The sequence below is a fragment of the Engystomops pustulosus genome, chromosome 5 (assembly GCF_040894005.1).
Source record: "Engystomops pustulosus chromosome 5, aEngPut4.maternal, whole genome shotgun sequence".
Taxonomy (NCBI): Eukaryota; Metazoa; Chordata; class Amphibia; order Anura; family Leptodactylidae; genus Engystomops; species Engystomops pustulosus.
In genome coordinates this window covers 109195454-109217256 of record NC_092415.1, presented here as the reverse complement: position 1 = coordinate 109217256, position 21803 = coordinate 109195454, and the positions used below count along the sequence as shown (strand labels likewise).

Below are 21803 nucleotides of genomic sequence, written 5' to 3'. Positions count from 1 at the left end.
TGTGGTGTGAGCTCTTGACCCTCCTCATGTCTGGAGCTAGCCCAGGGCGGGGCCACCCTGGGTGGGGAGATTCCCCAAGCAAGGCCCAGGCTTCCAGGCCTACACCGGGAGTGAACTCCCAAAAACTTTCTGTTAGGGATGCAAATCCCAAAGTTATGAAGAGTGAAGATTGTGGACGTGATGTCGCTGTATTGAAGGAAGAGAAAGATTTGGACATGAATACTGCAGTAAAAGAAGGAAGTCCCATGACCAGCCAGCGTGGAGGAGCACAGGTGATGCAGCAGAGTGAGAGATCAGCAGCAGGTGCACAGCCCCCCACTCCTGCACCAAGACAGAGGAGAACGTCTCTGGAGAGACAAACCCTGCGAGAAAACCTGCAGCAGAGGGATGTGGTGTCCAGCATGGCCGCTACAGGCCGCACCAGGTCAGCAGTAAAGCCGCAGACTGTTACCATGAGCACTGCTAAGTTTGAACAGGCCCCTGCAAGTGCAAGCCACAAGCCTGGGAAGGAGACGGGTGCACCCAAACCATCTGGAGCTGCACCCCGACCAGCACAGCAGGGGAAGCAGACCGCACGGGCACCGGAGCTGCAGTTGGCGGAGGAGATACCGACTCTGGTAAGGAGGATGGGGGAGCTGACTAACCATAAGAAAATGCTGCAGATGCAAATTGACTGTATGTATTCACTTAGAACTGCACACCCTGAAAGCAGCACCCTGTATAACTCCAAGCTGCAGGGACTAGGCATAGAGCTGGCACAGGTGGTCAGGGATATGGACTGTGTCCTGGAGAGGATGGGACCCCTGGCCGAGTCTTACAGGAACCAGGAGCGCTTCTCCCAGCAGAGGCAGAGCTGTGACTCTGGGCCCCGGGCCACTACAGCACAAGCTGGTTCCGTTCCCCCAGATGTACCCCAACGTGTTACACAGGTTCTCAGGCCTGCGAGCTTCTCATTCCAGAAAGGACAGAGACAAGATCAGCCGCAGACCTCTGCAGCGGTCCCAGAGCAGGTGCATGGACCTGTAGTACCACAAGTCCCAGCAGTGTCTGTGCAGCAGCAGGATGGTGAACTTGCATCTATGGGTCAGGGTGATGCGATGACCCAGGAAAACTCTGTTGTGCTTGGGACTGGGGACACTGTTGCTATACCTGAGGGTTCGGGGGATGGAGGGGACCCTCAGTCTATCTGGGATGTGCAGCCACCGGAGGAAAACATGGATGGGGGGCAGGGGGTTATACAAGATAATGTGTGTGACTTCCCCCCTTTAACATCAAGCCCCTTAGTAGAGTCAGGTCCCTCTAGATCAGACCCTCCCCCAAATTCCCGTAGTAAGCCCGGTCAGGAACCTCCTAAAAACGCCTGGAGCCGCGGTGCTCCCTCCTTCACCTCCGGCGCGCACTACTCCGGGCAGGCGTTTAAGAGGAGAAACGTGGTGCGCTTTAAGACCCGAGGCACCAAGGATGATCTCCCAGATAGGAGGTTTGTGGTGCGAGATCTCTTGTGCCGCCAGATGGGGTTCACGCCTGATGACATCCTGGCAGTCATCAACCTTCCAGACAGACAGGGCTATGATGTCAGCTTTAAGCTCATGTCTAGTCTGGACAGATTCTGGGATAAATTCCCCCGGCTTAGGGACACTGACGGCTGGAATAAGTTTATTTTTGTCCCCATATCCAGGCCAGATACCGTGGTAGTTAATATAATATTCTGGAACGAGTCGGTTCCTCCCCAGGACATTCTAGTGTGGCTCAGGCGCCATTGTGATCTGCTGTCTGACCTCACTAAGAATAGAGATAGTGACGGTATCTGGACTGGAGGGTGGAAGGTGCTGGTAAAACTGCGCCAATATAACAATATCACCCTACACCTCCCCAACTCCTTCTATATAGGTAGAGAAAAGGGCGTCTGCTTCTATCCCGGACAACCACGAAAGTGCTTTAGGTGTGGTAAGATCGGTCACGTGGCCAAAATATGCACAGTGGCAAAATGCAACCTGTGTGGGGAGGTCGGCCATCTCAGTGCCACCTGTGAGACAGTCAGATGTAACCTCTGCGGAGAGATTGGCCACCCACACAAGGATTGCCCGGAGGCCTGGCATAACATCGCCAGGGACTTTTCAGATGATGAAATGGTGCAGGAGGCAGACGCCTTAGAGGAGGAGGCCTTGGTGTCGGGGCAAATTCTGACCAGGCGGGAGGTACAGCAGGGGTCAGGTGAGACAGTACCAGAACCCCAGCAGTCAGACAGCAATCAGGGGAATATGGAGATGGTCACTCGGGGCCAGCCTCAGGCAGCCACCTCTGTAACAACATCTGAATTTGAGGAGTCAAAGAAGAACAAGAGGAAAAAAAAAGATAAATCCTCTCGTAAACCTGAGGAAGATTGTAATTTAGGCCCAAAAACCAGGAGAAAAGCCAGTGGTGATGCCGGGGTCATGGTCCTATCTAACAGATATGATGTTCTGTCTGAGTCGGATGGGGATTATGAGAGAGAGTTACAGAGCGTTCAAAATGAGTGTGAAGCGGATACAGGGGATTCTCCAACTAAGAAGAAGCCCCCTCCTGTAGATACCGCGGAGGAGTCAGACATGGAGACTGGTGGAAGACAGGGGGAGGATGACTCTGACTCATGATGATGGGGGTCGCTGCTTTGCATTTTTTGGTTATAATGGCTGGGTTCTCTCTAAAAGTTGCTTCCAGCAACGTCAACAGCATTAAAGTAAGAAGGACCAGACACGCAGTATATGACCACCTAAGATATTTGGACGCTGATGTCATCTTCCTGCAGGAGACCCGTCTGACCACCTTGGGGCATCTCCGTGAGGCTGAGCGTGAGTGGCGGTCTGGTCCTTCTTACTGGTCACTGGCTGTGGAGCCGTACGCCGGGGTCGCCATGCTGTTTAACACCACAGACGTGACGGTGCACAGGCTAACGGAGGTCGCTACGGGGAGGTGCCTGGTGCTGGAAGTGACCATCCATGGTAGGCGGCTCCGGCTGATCAACATCTATGGCCCACAGACAGTGACAGAGAGAATCCAGCTGTTCAATGAGGTGAAGCAGCATTTATTTACCTCTATCCCTGTGATAATGGCGGGCGACTTTAATGTTGTCATGACTTCAGGTGACCGGTCCTCGGGCAGGGCAGTGCTTAGAGACTCCAGGGTCCTACAGAGCATAATATCACAGGCCCATCTACGTGATGTATTTACCTTGGACGGGAGGAAGCCTCGGTACACCTATACGTGTGCTGATAGGCACAGCAGGATCGATATGGCATTTGTGAGTCCCTCAGAGAATGTTAGTGGTATAAGCGAGAAGGTCGTCCCATATTCTGACCATCTTGTCCTACTGTTTCACCTAGGAGCCACTAACCGCTCGGACATTGGTCGGGGGTTATGGAGGCTCAATTCTAGCATCCTGGATGATGCCTATGTCCAGAATTGTATCCACTCCCTTTTTCAGGACCAGCTCCAGAGAGTAGACTTCTATGACAACATATCTGACTGGTGGGAGAACGTCAAGGAGGAGATCCGGTCCCTCTTAAAGAGACTGTCAGTGAAGAAGGGTAAGAGTAAGTACAGCCAGTATCTCATGCTGCGGAAAGAATTGGAGTCACTGTATTCGGCGGGAGGGGGGGACAAACAAAAGATAGACCGACTGAAATCTGAAATAAAGCAGTATCAGTACAGCCGCTACACGTCCCTGGTTATCGAGCGGGACTACGGAAAACTGGGCGTTCCCGATCCGTATGAAAATTGCCGGGAACGTGTGGCCAAGAAATTGATCACAGGTCTCACTGACTCCCAGGGAGTTTTGCAGGAATCTCGGGAGGGTATCCTGGGGGTGGTGAGATCGTACTATGCTGAGTAATTTCAGAAGAAGGTTTTGGATAAAGAGAAAATGGCTCAATTCTTGGAGGCAACTCCAGGCCCTGATACTAGAGATTTGGACTTTTCTCCTTTGACAGCAGGAATAACAGAGGAGGAGGTTAAAGAGGCAATTGATAAGTTACATCTGAAGAAGGCACCAGGTCCTGATGGTATTACAGCTGAATTCTATAAGAAGTTTAGAGACCTCTTAGCCCCGATCCTTGTGGATGTGTTTACCAATTGTCTAGAGAATCACCTGATGCCTCCATCCATGAGAGTGTCCTCCCTTATTCTGCTGTCCAAAGGTAAGGAGCCTAGTGACATCAAGAACTGGAGGCCGATCGCCCTCTTGAATGTCGACCGGAAGATTCTGGCAAAGATTCTGTTTTCTAGGTTAGTCTGTTTGTCCCCGGCACTGTTGGCAGGCTCTCAGTACGGCACAGTAAGAGGGCGGAACATCTCTGGAGCAGTCATCTCGATAAGGGAGATGTTTGAGAGATGTAAAGCCCTGAGGTGTGGGAGATATGTTGTAGGTCTGGACCAGGCTAAAGCCTTTGACAGGGTTGATCATGAGTATCTATGGGCCACTTTGTCAAAGTACGGTATTCCGGGACAATTTATAGATTGGCTTAGAACTTTGTACAGAGAGGCGAAGAGCTTTCCTCTGATCAATGGTTGGCAGGGGGACACTTTTGAAGTAGAGGCAGGGGTGCGACAGGGCTGCCCCCTGAGTCCACTGCTGTATGTGTTTGCTATAGACTTGTTTCTGCGATCACTGCAGCGGTGTGATTTTCAGGGGGTGCCGGTCCCCCATTGCTTGCCTTTGAAGGTAGTCGCCTACGCGGATGATGTGACTGTGGTGATATCTGAGCCTCGTGAGGTGGAGATGTTGTCTGCAGCCATCAGAAGTTACTCAGAGGCCTCCGGGTCTCTGGTTAACCTTGAGAAGAGTCAGGCTTTCTGGACATTGGATGCTGCTCCTGGCTTTGATCTGCCACAGTTCGCCAAGGCCTCCACCCATATTAAGATCCTTGGGGTGAAATTCGGGAGGGAAGATAATGCCAAACTAAATTGGGAAGAGAAGTTGGAAACCGGAAATGCAAAGGTTCAGCGATGGAAGAACTGGAGGCTGACCTATAGAGAGAGGGTTACTCTGATGAAGACTTACCTGGTCCCTGTCTTCCTCTACGTCTCTGTCGTCTTTCCTTTGCCAGAATCTTTCTCCGCTAGGCTCTTTAGCCTGTTCTTCCAGCTTTTATGGGGAAACAGGTTGAACCCAGTAAAAAGAGGGATCACCTACCTGCAGAGGAGAGAGGGTGGACTGGATATGTTAAATCCAAGGGTATTTTTTGACTCCATGTTTCTGAAAGTTAATTTTGGAAGCCTGGACTCAAATAATGGTCTCCTGTGGGTAAGTAGTGTCAGGGACTGGATATTGCCTTTTGCAGAGTCTTGGGTGCGAGGCGGCAGTCTCAAGAGGGGCCGATGGACTCCTGGCTTCCTCCCCCAGTATCTGGAGTATGGTCTCAGGTGTTTGAAAAAGTGGAGAATAGATAAGACCTATCTGGAGAGTAGGACCAGGAAGGAGCTGTACACTAATATTTGTAGGACCTTCTATACTGTTCGGCCAGCTCTGAGGGACTGCACAACGGCCACCCTGCAGGAAAGTCTGAGGTTCCTCAATAGTCCAAGGCTCCCTGCAAAGCTCTTTGATATCGCCTGGTTATCCTTGCATGGGAGGCTCTTTGTCAGGGGAAATTTAAAATTCTTGAGTCTCTCTGAGCGTTTGTGCCCCTTGGGATGTCAACAAGAAGAGACCATGCAGCATTTTATCACTGAGTGCCCGGGAGGGAGACAGATATGGCAGAAGGTGTCCCACAGACTCGGAATATCAAGACTGCAGTCTCTGACCTACCCGGACATAATCTATGGGGTGACACCACAGGTAGCCGGCATCGACAGAGGGACCATGTACCTGATCATCACCACAATCAAATACTATCACTGGCACACCAGGACCAGAGTGTCTGCACACAGCGAGTCCTTCCAGCCTATGACCGCTGTAACCCAAATACTATCAGAGCTGAGGTGGATACGATCCATAGAGGTTAAAAAAACTGGTAATAATGTTAAGTTATGGAGGAACATATGTCTGGGGTAATTCATCAAGTAATTATATTAATTTCCACATTTTTCTTTTTACCAGTGATGGACTTTTTGAGTTAAGATTATTATGAATTTATTATTTTCTGATCTGTATGATATTTGTTAAATAATTGTCTGCTCATTCTGATGAGAATGTATTGTAATATTTTCTGTTTGTTTATACTAATAAAAATTGCCCCCTATGTACAGGAATATAACTACTATAATACTGCCCCCTATGTACAAGAATATAACTACTATAATACTGCCCCCTATGTACAGGTATATAACTACTATAATACTGCCCCCTATGTACAAGAATATAACTACTATAATACTGCCCCCTATGTACAAGAATATAACTACTATAATACTGCCCCCTATGTACAAGAATATAACTACTATAATACTGCCCCCTATGTATAAGAATATAACTACTATAATACTGCTATACAAAAAGAAGAAAAAAAGCAGCACAGTCTTTGAGAAACAGAGTTGATGGGTGCTATCCTCACTCTCACCAGTAAGAGTGTAGTAGATATCCAACGAAATGAAGACAGGCAGCACTCCAAAATAGTGAAGGGTGTTTATTCCACCTCCCGCAACGTTTCGGCTGTAGTCTCAGCCTTTGTCAAGCAGGAATATAACTACTATAATACAACATATATACACAGAAGCGAACATGATAAAAAAAATCAGTATTTATCATATACAGCTACAGAAAACACATGAGATCCTCACCTATTGCATCCAGTGACATTAGGTGACGTATCCTCGGATCGTTCCTCATCTTCTCCATTAGTTCCACCATCACCTTGTCTCTTCCTCCAGGTTCACAGCGTTCCTGCAGAGTTTACCACACAGACGTCTTATGTTCTGCACTTTCCCATTGTCCCTTTTTCTGCTACCACCAATACTGTGCCCCAAATACTGTAATAGAGCCCTCTGAAATATTAGCACCACACAAATAGTGCCCCATAATGTAACATACTGTAATGGTAAGGATAATTTATTTCTTCTTTCTCTCCTTTAACCCCCTTAACCTCCCCACCACGCCACCCCAGTATGGATAGAGCTCCTACTATGACCCAGGCATAAAAATAATGGCCCCAGCCTACCCCAGACATATAATAAATGCCCCCTGCCTGCCCTAGACATAGAATAATGTGCCCAGCCCGCCCCAGACATATAATTAATGCCCCCTGCCTGCCCCATATATACAATAATGCCCCCCTCCCACCCCAGACATATAATTAATGTCCCCTGCCATTCCCAGATATAGAATAATGCCCCCCAGACATATAATTTATGCCCACTGCCAGCCCCATATATACTAATATACTATAATCCCCCCCCAGAAATATAATTTATGCCCACTGCCAGCCCCATATATACTATAATCCCCCCCACCCCAGACATATAATTTATGCACACTGCCAGCCCCATATATACAATAATCCACCCCCACCACAGACATATAATTAATGCTCCCTGCCATTCCCAGATATAGAATAATGCCCCCCCCACCCCAGACATATAATTTATGCCCCCTGCCATTCCCAGATATAGAATAATGCCCCCCCCCAAGACATATAATTTATGCCCCCTGCCAGCCCCATATATACAGGCGGTCCCCTACTTAAGAACACTCGACTTACATACGACCCCTAATTACAAACGGCCCATTGAATGTTGGTAATTTACTGTACTTTAGTCCAAGGCTACAATAAACAGCTGTAACAGTTATCACAGGTGTCTGTAATTAAGCTTTATTGTTAATATTGATTCTTATGACAACCCAACATTTTTAAAATTGTCACAGAGACCAAAAAAATTCTGGCTGGGATTTCAATGATAAAATATACAGTTCCGACATACATACAAATTCAACTTAAGAACAAACCTCCAGACCCTATCTTGTATGTAACCCCAGACATATAATTAATGACCCCTGCCATTCCCAGATATAGAATTAATGTCCCCCGTTCTGTAATTAAAAAAAACAAAAACATAATACTCACCTCTTTGGCGCAGGTTTCTTCCTGTCCTCGGTCTTCAGCAGCTTGGTGTAGAGGCGCGGGATAGTGACGTCACTGCTCCGCGCCTCCACACCAAGCCGCAGAGATACAGGAGGCCGGACATCTGACAGCTGGTAGGTGCCAGCCTCCCCTACGCTACACAGGACGCGCAATGACGTCAGTTGCGCGACCTGTGTAGCTGAGTGTATACACAGACGCAGAAGCAGCGGTGCTGCGCTGCGTCTGTGTAATAATCAATAGTACCTGCATCGTGCGATGCGGCTACTATAGATTATGTTAAAAGTTTTAGGTAGTGCGGACCGGCCCCGCACCAGCTCCGGACCGGCCCCAGACCGGCCCAGGACCGACCGGCCCACCGGGAAAATTCCCGGTGGGTACAATGGCCAGTCCGCCCCTGCACGTATTGCTATATCGTCCTCTATAAATAGTAAAAATATCCCTGCACTACTGCAGACTATAAGTAGCCCAGTGCAGTTCTTCAGAGTCCCCTAAAAGGCAATTATTTAATGTCTCAATAACAGCATCCTCTCTCTATAGTTTAATGCCCTGAAAAGGGCAATTGCCTTTTTGAGAGGACCCTGCCTAGCTGATTGACCCAATGAAGATAGATAATCTCTCCCTAGCTGTCTTCTATGACTAATGCCATGTGGACATGTGACCCTGCTCTTATACTGCAGTGTCTCATGTCCAGCCTGGGCAATCACAGGCATGCCTACAGAGGAGATGCCTACGGTGGCTAAGGGGCTGCAAGCTGCTCGATCAGCTGCTCACAAGTCAAACCAGCAGGTTGGTGCTTTCTCCGTTGGACCCATACCCCGAACAGCAGCACTCCACTAGCATCTGGTACTTTACTGCATTTAAAGGAAACATACCATCAAAATTAAGCATGATATACCAATATCCTGTCACTGTGACTTTGACAATCTTCTAATATTTATTATCCATGGCCTTCTTCAAAAATCAACTTTTAAAATTATGCTCTTTTGTTTCTTAGCCCCCCCCCCCCCTTGTTACATTGTGCAGGAGCACATCTCACTCTCTACCTTGCTCCCTCAGCACTTCCCCTTCCCTCTGCCTGCTGGCTTGATAGCTTAATTTTTAAAGTTGATTTTAAAAGGAAAGAGGCCATGAATAACAAAGAAGATTAGCAAATTCACGGTGCCTGGATCTATGTGTAAGTGTCCCTGGTTTATCATGCTTGATTTGAATGACAGATTTCCTTTAACAGAGGCTGAATTCACCTAAAGTTTTTCTGTAGCTTTAAGACCTTTTAGACATTTTGTACCTTTTGGACATTTTTTTTGCAGTATGGTGTTCAGCATAAATCAGATCTTTTTTATTAACATCCATCAACACTTTTTCCATTTACAACACTAAGAACAAAAACACAACAGATTCCCTTTTTCCCCCAATTCCCTCCATCCCCCATTCCCTGGTACAGTTCTTCAAGAGTCAGTGCTTTGGTTGTTCAGTGAAGCAGAGTGTCCGCTCAGGCTGGCAGTTGTCTTCAATCAATTGTTCCTTCCACAATATGTAACTTCTTAGCCCCACACCCCCAGACAAACATTCGACACTCATTCCAATCAGGACATTGCCCATATACTGTACCCATTCATATAAATGCTCGGTAAGTCTGTAATCTAATTAAGTAGTTCGCTCAGTTTTGGCTTGTGATTCCAAGTGGCTAGTGAGCTTAAGTGGAGTTGAAAAAAGCGGAGTTTTGTGTGTGTTAAGAGTGAATCTGTTGTTTGGGTGATTGTGGACTGAGTATATAGGTAATAGCACTTTTCTTAGTGTCACAATTTAAATAGATTTTTTTTCCTTTCTTTGCCTGGTCTGCTAATTGGGAGGAGGGATTAGTGTTCACACCTGATAAATTAAGGTCTAGCAACTCACTTTTGAGCTCGCTCAGTTTTGGCTTGTGATTCCAAGTGGCTAGTGAGCTTAAGTGGAGTTGAAAAAAGCGGAGTTTGAAAAAGATAAGTCCACAGAACTGTAAGTAATTTACATTTTATATCTCTTGATTTATATACTCATCACAGTTTTGTTACTAGGATATGGCTAGCAAGATTGGTGGTATGCTCCAGTGCACACTCTGCCGCATGTATACACTTCTGGAGCAAGAGTTCGAGGGTGAATACCGCTGTGACAGATGTGCCCATATTTTTCTACTAGAAGCTCGTGTTAGAGATCTGGAGGAAGATATTGCATGGCTGTGAGCAATTGACAATCTTGAGAGGAGTATGCTTCTCACTGAGCAAGCAATAAGCGGGATAGAAGTGGAGGGTGGAGAGGAAAGCCAGCAGGGCCAGATGGGTAGCTGGGTTACTGTAAATAGAGTGGGTAGGAAGGGGTCAAAGAAAAGGAAGGCCAACTCTGACTCTGAACATCCAAGCAAAATTGCAAAATTGTGCAATGATGTAAGGACGTCAGTGTCAGAAATGGCAGCCCTAGCGGATCCTGCTATCCCTTACAGCCGGGGGAGCAGACCAGCTAGTAGTAGGGTGGATGGGAGTGCAGATAAACCAAGGCAGCTAGTGGTTGTAGGGGACTCTATAATAAGGAAGACAGAATAATTTGTCGCCAAGACCGCCTCAACCGAATGGTTTGCTGTCTCCCTGGTGCCAGGGTTCGGCATGTGGTGGAAAGGGTGGATAAATTACTGGGAGGGGCTGGGGATGACCCAGCTGTCGTGGTCCATGTTGGTACCAATGACAGAATAGATGGTAGGTGGAGGAGCCTGAAGAATAATTTTAAAGAATTAGGTTCAAAGCTTAAGGAAAGGACCTCCAAGGTAGTATTCTCCGGAATTCTACCTGTGCCATGCGCTACACAGAGCAGACAGCGGGAGCTCAGGGAGTTAAATGCATGGCTCAGATCCTGGTGTAGAGCAGAGGGATTTGGGTTCCTAGAGCATTGGGCTGACTTTTCACTGGGGTGCAAGCTGTTTTCCGCAGATAACTTGCACCTAAATGGAAGGGGGGCTGCTGTGCTGGGGGAGAAGATCCTAGCAGGGGTGGTGGAGTATTTAAACTAGGATCGGGGGAGGAGGAAAAGGAAGACACTGAAGGGGTAGACAGGTCAGAGAGGGGGCAGGTTATGTTGGTGGGTGGTGATGTGGGTGGTGTATGGGGGCCTAAGGCAGTGGATAAGGAGATCCACAAGTTGCAGAACAGTGGTGAGGATATATGTGCAAGTAAAATTACTTTAAATCAGATAAATAACTGTGGAAAATTAAATTGTATGTTCACAAATGCCAGAAGTATCACAGGCAAAATGGGCTAGCTTGAGGCTCTGATATTAGAGGAACAGTTAGATGTTGTTGGTGTAGCAGAGAGATGGCTTGATGCATCGCATGATTGGGGTGTTAATATTCAAGGTCTTACACTCTTTCGGAAAGACAGGGCAAATAGGAGGGGAGGTGGTGTATGTCTGTATGTCAGAAGAGACTTAAAAGCGATTGTGAATGAGTCAGTGGTCTCAGAGTGTGAGAAGGCTGAAACTTTGTGGGTTGAAATTCAAAGCCAAGAGAGCTTTGAGAAAATTATTTTTGGTGTAATTTATAGACCCCCTAACATCTCTGAGGAAATAGAGGGTCACTTATATAAACAGATGGAGCGGGCTGCACAGGAGGGGACCGTAGTGATAATGGGAGACTTTAACTTTCCAAATATAAATTGGGGTCAGGGCTCGTCTTCATCTGTGAAGGGGAGACATTTTATGAACATTCTTCAGGATAATTTTATGGTGCAGCTTGTAGAAGATCCCACAAGAGGTGACGCATTGTTGGACCTTGTAATTTCTAACAATGCGGAGATTGTCCAAAATGTCAGTATCCGGGAACCTCTTGGGAACAGCGATCATAATATAATTATTTTCCTCTTAAACTTTAAAAAGCAGAAACAGGTGGGAAAATCGAAAACTTAGAATTTTAAGAGGGCTAATTTCCAAAAGTTCAGGGCTGCAATACAGGATATAGACTGGGATCAGATACTGTCACATGTGATACTAATGTTAAATGGGAGAAATTCAAATCTATCCTGGGTTTTTATACTTCTAAATTTATTCCAATAGGTTTTTAGCTCCGTTTATACAATAGAAGAGAGAACTTCTGACTTGGGTGGTGCCAGTGCGGGTCATGCACCCTGTAATATAGTAGACTGGCTGAATGTAGGCATTATCCAATCTAAGCTCAATAAAATCAATGTGTACAAAGCTCCTGGACCAGATGGGTTACACCCCAGAGTTCTTAAATAACTCAGTTCTGTTATTGCTGTACCACTGTCTAAAATCTTCAGGCATTCCATAATGTCTGGTGTGGTGCCAAGTGACTGGTGCAAGGCAAATGTGGTGCCAATATATAAAAAGGGCTCTAGAACTTCTCCAGGCAATTACAGGCCTGTAAGCTTAACTTCCATTGTGGGGAAAGTGTTGGAAGGGTTAGTAAAAGACTACATACTGGAGTATGTGACATCAAATAGAATAATACATGATAGCCAGCATGGGTTTACTAAGAATAGAAGTTGTCAAACAAACCTTATCTGCTTCTATGAAGAGGTGAGCAGGTGCCTGGATGGAGGAGCAGCTGTGGATATTGTGTTCTTGGACTTTGCAAAGGCATTTGACACTGTCCCTCATAGATGCCTGATGGGTAAAATTAGGGCTATTGGTTTGGCAGAAATCATTTGCAATTGGATTGAAAACTGTCTGAGGGATCGTATCCAGAGAGTTGTGGTCAATGATTCCTACTCGGAATGGTCACCAGTTATGAGTGGTGTACCTCAGGGTTCTGTGCTTGGCCCACTACTATTTAATATATATATTAATGATATAGAGGTAGGAATTAATAGCACTATGTCTATTTTTGCAGATGACACCAAACTGTGTAGTGTAATACAGTCTATGGAGGATGTTCATAGGCTGCAGGGTGACTTGGACAAACTGAATGTTTGGTCATCCACTTGGCAAATGAGGTTCAATGTGGATAAATGTAATGTTATGCACCTGGGGGCCAATAATCCAAAGGCAAATGTCCTTGGGGGAGTAAATCTGGGAGAGTCCCTTGTTGAGAAGGACCTGGGGGTACTAGTAGATCATAAATTGAATAACAGCATGCAATGTCAATCTGCTGCCTCTAAAGCTAGTAGGATCATGTCATGTATCAAAAGTGGAATGGACTCTCGTGATAGGGATGTAATATTACCACTATACAAGGCACTGGTTCGGCCACACCTGGAATATGCTGTCCAGTTCTGGGCACCGGTCCATAAAAAGGATGCCCTGGAGCTGGAGAGGGTTCAACGTAGAGCCACAAAACTGATAAGGGGTATGGAGGGTCTTAGTTATGAGGAAAGATTAAAAGAACTAGATTTATTTAGTCTAGAAAAGAGATGACTACGAGGGGACATGATTAATTTATATAAATATATGAATGGTCCATACAAAAAATATGGTGGTAAGTTGTTCCAGATTAAATCAAATCAAAAGACGAGGGGGCACTGTCTCCGTTTGGAGAAACCAAGGTTTAATCACCGGAGGCGACAGGGCTTTTTTACTATGAGAACTGTCAATCTGTGGAATAGCCTGCCTCAGGCGCTGGTCACAGCAGGGACAGCGGAGAGCTTCAAGAATGGTCTAGATGCCTTTTTACACCTAAATAACATTGATTGTTATGCTATATAGGATTGTTTCCCCTAAATCCCTTCCTCATCCAATCCCTACCCTTCCTTGGTTGAACTTGATGGACTTTTTTCAACCGTATAAACTATGAAAAGTTCAGGTGCTCCTTCAACTCTTTAATAGTGGGGGGGCAGTTGAACCCATTTGGCTGCTATTAGCTTACGGGCCTGATAAAGTATACGAGACATGCCTATTATTTTAGGTGTAATGGCCATATTGTCATCCAGCAGCCCCAGCAGACAGATCCTTGGGAATGCTTTATGTTGTATTGAATATACCTTGAAGATTAATGCCTATTACCTTTTGCCAGTACCCTCCCAGCTTAGTACACTCCCAGTACATGTGCTAGGGTTTGCCACACCCTTAAGAAACATACAACATACAACATTGAGATAAACCCTTAGGAGGAACCGGGGAGCAGCAATGACTCCAGCATTCACGGCCTCCGCAGTGTCATATCCAGGGTCTGTTTCTGGGAGTCATAGGCATGACACAATTGTAAGTACCAGTGAAAGGCTGTATGTGTGGTATCTGGTATGCCTCTCTAAGTACATCAAGGTTTTTAATTCCCCGGTTTGTATCTCTTTAAGTTTTGGACCAGAACTGTGGCTCCTCCATTTTCAGAAATTCACTAAATGTAGAGTTATGCCAAATGGGGGTGTGATGGCTCAGTCCTGTCAGTCCGGGCATGCTCTTCCCCCTATCCCACACCTTATACTGCAAATTCAAAGTGGGTTTATTGTACGGGTATTTCCCATGGCGAGTCGTCCGATAGCAACCTTCCCCCTATTCCATCTCCCTCTCTCGTGCCCCATCCTCTAAAGTGCTGTAATTGTGCTGCAATGAAATAGACCCAAGGATTTGGCACCGCCAGACCCCCAGCTTCCTTGTCCCTTTGAAGGGATTCCAGTTTAATTCTGGGATGGCTTTTTCTCCAGATTAACCCCCTAAATATGGCACCAATTCTATAGAAGTTTTTCCTAGGAGTTGTGAATGAGATAAAGGAGCAGTGGCATCAGCACCATCTTGATCAGGTTCTGCAAGTTATTCTGTATATAATCCTGCGGCGAGCAAGTTACAGCCACTCCTAGATACTTAAACTCTCTTACCACTTTAATAGAGAGCGAGTCAAGCCGGTTGTCAGGGTTAAGCCCATCCACTGGGAGAAGGTACGACTTGTCCCAATTAATTATGAAACCAGAATAGTTGACATTTTCCATGATAATTTGTATCACCGGGTACAGGGAACTGTATACGTTTGACAAGCAAATGGCTCTATGGCCAAAATGCAGGGGGGACAGGGGACAGCCCTGCCTTGTCCCTCGTTCCAGCACAAAGATATCAAATAGTTTTCCGTTTGCCCTAATATGCTCCCATGGTTCTACATATAGAAGTTGCACCAGCGCAGTGAAATCGGGCCCAAAAGCTTTGGTAGCATTGAGTGAGAGGACCGCCCTTGTGCCGGTATCCCCAGAGGAGGCCTGCATGGAGGTAAACATTCTACGGATGTTCACAGAGGTAGATCAATTGGGCACAAATCTGGACTGGTCCGGGTGTATCAGCCCCTGCACCACCCCGGACAGACGGTCCGCCAGAACCTTTGCCAGTATTTTGATGTCGGACAGGAGAAAAGAAATAGGCCTATAAGATTCTGGGAGCTTCGGGTCCTTTCCCGGTTTTGGTATCACCACCACTATAGCTTCTCACATAGATGATGGGAGTTTTCCCTCCTCCGGTGCCTTTTCAATTACTGTCAACAATTGGGGCAGCAGGAAGTCCAGGTACTTTTTGAAACATCCCCCCGGAAGCCCGTCTTTTCCCGGGGCTTTGTCATTTGGAAGGGCCTGGATTGCATTCTTTAGCTCAGATAGTGTATTTGGGGCTTCCAAACTTTCTCCAGCCTGTTAACACCGGCACATTAATGCTTGCCACAAACTCCCTCACTCTGTCCTGGGGGGCCTCCAGCTTTGATCTATATAGTTGGCCATAGAACTTCAGCTCTCCAAGGATGGAGAATTCGGTCCCTCTATGAATTCTCTTTCTGTATCTATTACACGCTTTTCTAGCTCCAATGATAGCTCCCTGGACTTAGTCTTATATCTAGATATATGCGGGAAAACAATAAGCCCCTTGCCTTTAATGGCCTTCCAGAGGGCGAGTAGGGGGACTGAGCCTTCATTGTAGTCAAGAAATTTCTGTAATTTTGCCACCAGTGCATCCCCTACTAACTCCAGCCAGAATGGGTTGACTTTCCACAATGGTCTCTCTCTGACTCCTGACCCAAAATCCATAGCTACCCATATTGGTGCATGGTCGCAAATGCTGCGTGCAAGGTATTTTATTTCCCTCACCTTGCACAGTTTATGTTCGGACTCTAGTGCCATGTCTATTCTAGACAAGCTGTGATAGGGGGCTGAGTAACATGAATATATTCTTGCAGTGGGGTTATGGTATCTCCAGATATCTACCAGTCTTACCTCTCCTAACAGCCTGGCCAAGGTGGTGGTGGTGGGGGGGGTACGGATTCTGAAATGGCACCTTAGTGGAATTTGTCAAGGATAGGGTTCAGGTAATTTTTAAAATTAAAAGGGGCATATGTGGGGGGGATGTAGGGGCCAGCTGCAGAATCTGTTTCATAACTTTAGCAGTGTATAGTGGCGGCATATAAACAACTACCAATAGTATGGGATAATCCCAAATGGTACCGCACAGGCACACATATTGGCCTTCAGAGTCGACGACCTGTCTGGAGCATTGAAAAGGGATGGATTTGTGGATTAGTACACTAACTCCCCTAGCGTGTGTGGAGTACGTAGAGTGAAATTACTGCCCCATCCATGTCCGACCCAGTGTTCCTACAGTGTCTGCTGCATAATGTATCTCTGACAAACATACAATGGCTGATTGGTATTTTTTAAGCAATTGGAACACGGGACAGCGCTTGTTGGCCTCCCCCATTCCCCTCACGTTCCATGCAATTACAGTAAAAGAGTCAGCCATTTCCCTTAAGAGGTGTGTATAATGACAGTACCTTAGAGGTCCTCTGTAGGTGCCTCGCTAACCCCGAAGCATTACCGCTAATCAGATTTGTACCAGTGAAATACCCACCCCCCTCCAAACAAAACAGATACAAAAAAAACATATACCACTCAATCTGGATGCCGGGGTATCCAATATCCTGAACCTTGCAATCGTGATAGTTCCTAAGTAGTAAGTACACAATGATCCGAGGTGAACTCCTCCAGTGGCTGAAGGGATAAACATGTAATTCTGGCATCAAAACAATTGCAGAAGCTCAAACCTTGGTGACCAAACAACTATTCTTCAACCCCCTTAAAGGTGGAGGTCAGTTCACCTTCCACGTTCCTCAAGGTTAGACCCGATCCGGCCGGCGAATACGGCCCTCTTTGATAGCAAGTCAATGCATGGCATCTTTTGGCTGGTTAAAGAAGTGGGTCTCTCCCAGCGCCACCACTCACAGTTGTGACAAGTACAGCATTGCATATGGTATCTGCATTGAGCACAATCTCTTCTTGACATCATTGAATTGTGCTCTCCGTTTCTCCATAGTTGAGGAGAAGTCCCGGAATAGGGAGACTCGGCGACCTTCAACTGTTATATCGGGTTTGTATCTAACATGGCGAAGTATCAAATTCAATCTCTAAAGTACAGCAGCTTCATCAAGACAGGTCTGGGAGCCGCCCCTGGTGGCAATGGGTGGGTTGGAACCCTGTGGGCTCTTTTGATGGCGAACAAAGGTGTCAGCTGGTCTCTCTCAAAGGTGTTAAAAAAAAATCTACCAGCCAGATATTCTTTCTTCTGAGCCTGTTTTCCAGGTCATTACTTTTTTCAAATAGTTCACGCACATCTTGATTGCATTTAATATATCTTTGCATAGAAGGAACAGCATCTTCTACTGTACTAATCCTTCCTTCCATCTCCTTAACTCTCTCATTAATCTTATGCATATCATGTCTCATGAGTGTGAGCTCTTCCTTGAGACTCCCCACTTGCAGGGTAAGATTAGAGTTGCACCGACCCACTGCTGTCAGCACCTACTGCAGTGCGGGCTCTGGTGGGTTCTGCTCTTTCATAGCTGCTGCGGACTTGGGACGGTATTCGGGTGATCCAATCTCTCCGATCACTGTGGAGCCGATCCTGCAGCTTTCCGGTGAGTTCACGTGCCAGGACTAAGGATTTTGTGAGTATCACACCAGAGCTCCCTCGGCACGCATCCTCTTACATTACCGGCAGGGATGCTTAACATCTCTCTTGTATGGTTATCCATCTTGCATAGTAATTTTACAGTGTGTGCATCAATAGCTATAATATGCTCAGGTCATTGCTGGCCAATGATACCCCATGCAAATTATAGCAATTCTGTTTGATAATAAAAAAAAACAAACACATCCAGAAAAGCGATAAGATTGTGAGTTATCTAAAGAGATGACAGCTCAAAAACATATTCCTCAGGGGCAATCAGACTCTCATGTAGAATACACAAATACTGCACATATACTATACTACAATTTTCCTGCCCTTGAAAGTGCTTCTAATTATTTGTTGTTTTTATTTTTAGCATCGAATGAGACCTGAAATAGCAGCACTACTAACACCACACATTTATGACAAACTTGATAATCATGAATCTGTGTACAAATATGAAAATGTTAAGGTATGTTGTTTCTTAAAATTTTTTTGCAGTAATAAGCTTAATTGTAAGGATATTATATCACAACCATGTCTTTCACTGGTGGTCACAGGAAGTAAATCTCATGGGTATAAGTGGTAGGGCATTGCTGCAAATTTTCCTCTTTGTAAATGGAATATGGATAATATAATTAAACACCAAGGGAAAGGCATGAATCTGCTCTTTTGGTGAGGGATAAATACATGCAATATACAATAAAAAATTAGCGTAATAAACAGTAGGCCACACACATTCTGTAGCAGCAGCTATTAGTAATTGTAATTTATCACAGCTACTACTGTAGATTGACATACATATATACTTTTCTATAGTCAGGGTTAGCTATTTGGATTACTTTACAAGCAAGAAGTCCATAAAGTAGTGTGTCATTAGAAAAATGTATTCTTCCTATTATAAACAATTATAATATTTAAATGGACTTTATATTAATATCATATTTCGATTAATATTCATATATCTAAAAACAATTTTTATTCACATTTTTTAACTTTACAGCATTCTAGCCTAGATATAAAATCATTTAGCTTATTATGAATAAAACTATGCACAGACCATGAACATTCAAGAAATATGTATGTAGAATTAATCGTTTAAAATCCATTTAGAGTAAAGTTATAGACAAAATTTTACTATGCAGAATGTTATATGGTTTGGTGAAGTGGACTGTTGAAAATAGGGGCCAGGGCTGGGTTTAGGAAAAAAACTGAAAATCATACCCTGTTTTGGTTCAGATTTTTAGTACTGTGCCTAGCTGGAAGGTAAGGGGGAATATGGGGGCTGCTGCAGGAGTTGGCTCCTTGAACCACAAACAAGGGAGGACAAAAAAGCAAGTGACCTCCAATGGACAAAGGAAATAGGTCTGAGGAGGCCTCTCATTGGCCAAACCGGACAAAGTTTGTGCAAGAATATACTTTCATTGCTCAATCAAATAATTCAGTGGTCTTTACCTCTCAGTATACATGTGACTATGGAATAACCAGACCTTAAAATGAATTGAGACCTTAGTCCAGACCAATAACTAAAGTGAGACACCAGTGTGTGAACTAGGATAACACATTGGTTATGCATGCACGCTATTTATGGGTCATACTATAAGCTGTTTGCAAATTCATAAGTAACTTAACAAAATATGTCATAAAATAAATAATCCTCCTCGTATTTCCTATCTTACATAGGTTGTCTGCCATAATCTTTTTTTTGTGGATCACCGCCATTTTGAGGATAAAATATGTGAAGGCAAGAGTCATCAGAATGTCCATGAAGCTGAATTTGTGAAGTCACTTTGCCTCTATTTCATACACCAAGGCTACTCTCCATCACAGATAACGATACTCACTACTTATTCTGGACAGCTGCATTGTTTACAAAAAATGATGCCAAAATCTCAGTTTCAGGGGGTCAGAGTGTGTGTGGTTGATAAATATCAAGGAGAGGAAAATGACATTATCATTCTTTCATTAGTCAGGAGTAATTTAGAAGGCAATGTTGGTTTTCTTAAAATACCAAACCGAGTATGTGTTGCTTTATCAAGAGCCAAGAAAGGATTATTTTGTATAGGCAACATGCAGATATTATCAAAAGTTCCTCTTTGGAAAAAAATCTGTGATGTGTTAAAAGAAAATGGACAAATTGGCATAGAGCTTAAAGTGCAATGTGTCATTCATCCAAACACCATGACTCATTTGTCAACTTCTAAAGATTTTGCCAATGTGCCAGAAAGTGGATGCATGATTCCTTGTGACTATCGGCTAAATTGTGGTCATGTCTGTGGCCTTCACTGCCACCCATATGATCCTGAACATAAACAAGTTAGGTGTGTAAAGCCATGTGTCAAAATTCCCTGTAAAAAAGGCCACACATGTAAGAAAATATGCAGTGAGCCTTGTGGAGATTGCCAAGAGTTAGTGCCAAAACAAATTCCAATATGTGGACACATTCAAAATTTTCCATGTTCAAAAACTCCAACAAGATCAGATTGCAAAGAACCTTGCACCAAAATATTTTCCTGTGGACACTTATGTAAAAGTTTTTGTGGAACTTCCTGCCCAAAACAGTGTACTTCAGATGTGTCTATTACTCTCATATGTGATCACACATTCAGCATTGCCTGTTTTTTGAAATCTAGTATGTTTGTAAAAATTCAATGCTTGGAAAATAATTTACATGTTGGGCCGTGCAAAAAATGTCATGAAATTATAATAGAAAAAACATCATATGCCCATCTCCTGAGTCTAACAGAGCCCCATTCAAAGTGTCCTACAGGGGGTTCATTCAGTCATTCTAGATTTTACCAGGAAAGAAAATGTGGACTTCATAGAAAAGAAATTAAGGTAGTTGATCAATGGCAGTTGGAGTTGGAGAGATTTGTTCAAAACAATGATGCTATTTTTGCTCAAGTATATAATGCCAACCAGATGGTCAAAGAAATCAAAAACATGCAAAAGACAATATCACAGATGATACTCGCAAGTGAAAAAGTAAAACTTTTATTCAAAATTGGAACTTATAAAGAGAAAATAAAAGATCTCAGTTTGCCAATATCCCAACCAGATGTGGCCACGTTTACATCTGATGATTACACAAATTACCAGATCATAAAGGAGTACACAACACTGAAAAATTTTGAGTCAGAAGCAGGAAATAGTGAAAATGAATATGACATTGATTTAATTGGTATATTAAAGAATGAAAAAAGTATTCTTACAATGAGCATGCTGTGACTAACATAGTATGCTTAAAAATAGCATGAATTACTGTAGTACATTCAATCAGAAAACCTGGATGAATAGTCAATCCCTTGCAATCCGGCACATAGATAAGACCATTAAAATTAATAATAGCTATATTTTGTCCTCTTCAGTCCTCCGGGTAAAGAATCCCCCTTCAGTACTAATTGTAATATGATCATTGGACAGATCTTGTATTGACCCTTGATATATTTACAGTATTCATCAAAATTAGGTGTTCATAATAGAAAATGTTTATTTTGTTGTTTGATATATTTCTGAATTAAAACCAACCAATTTCATGTATATTGTACAAAAATAAACATATACTCACATTATGTGCATTTTAACCTATTTTATATTGATTTGAATGATACTGATGTTATTGTCATTGGCACCAGTTGTACAATATACTGTAGTTTTCTTTTGTGCTTCGTACATACGAATTAGATAAAAGTAGTGAAATCCAGCCAGGGGAGCAATCACTGGCCTCGAGCTGCAAAAAGGATTTGTAACATTTAATATAAATATCACAGACATTAACCCTGCAGTACACAGGCATACAGGGCCGGATTATAGGCGGGGCTCCCGGGGCTCGAGCCCCAAGGCCCCCACCATCTTGCCCGCCCAGGG

At 44.5% G+C, this 21803-nt stretch overlaps 1 protein-coding gene across 1 annotated transcript in view; it reads left to right on the top strand.

Moving 5' to 3' along the window:
- The window catches only part of LOC140134131 (NFX1-type zinc finger-containing protein 1-like), a 56677-nt gene extending 35271 nt beyond the window's left edge, over positions 1-21406 (top strand). Inside the window, exons 7-8 of the mRNA XM_072154763.1 lie at positions 18313-18408; positions 19620-21406. Of these exons, the coding sequence (XP_072010864.1) occupies positions 18313-18408; positions 19620-21164 (1641 nt within the window). The 3' untranslated portion in view covers positions 21165-21406. The remainder of the gene's footprint in view (positions 1-18312; positions 18409-19619) is intronic.
- The last annotated feature ends 397 nt before the right edge of the window (positions 21407-21803 follow it).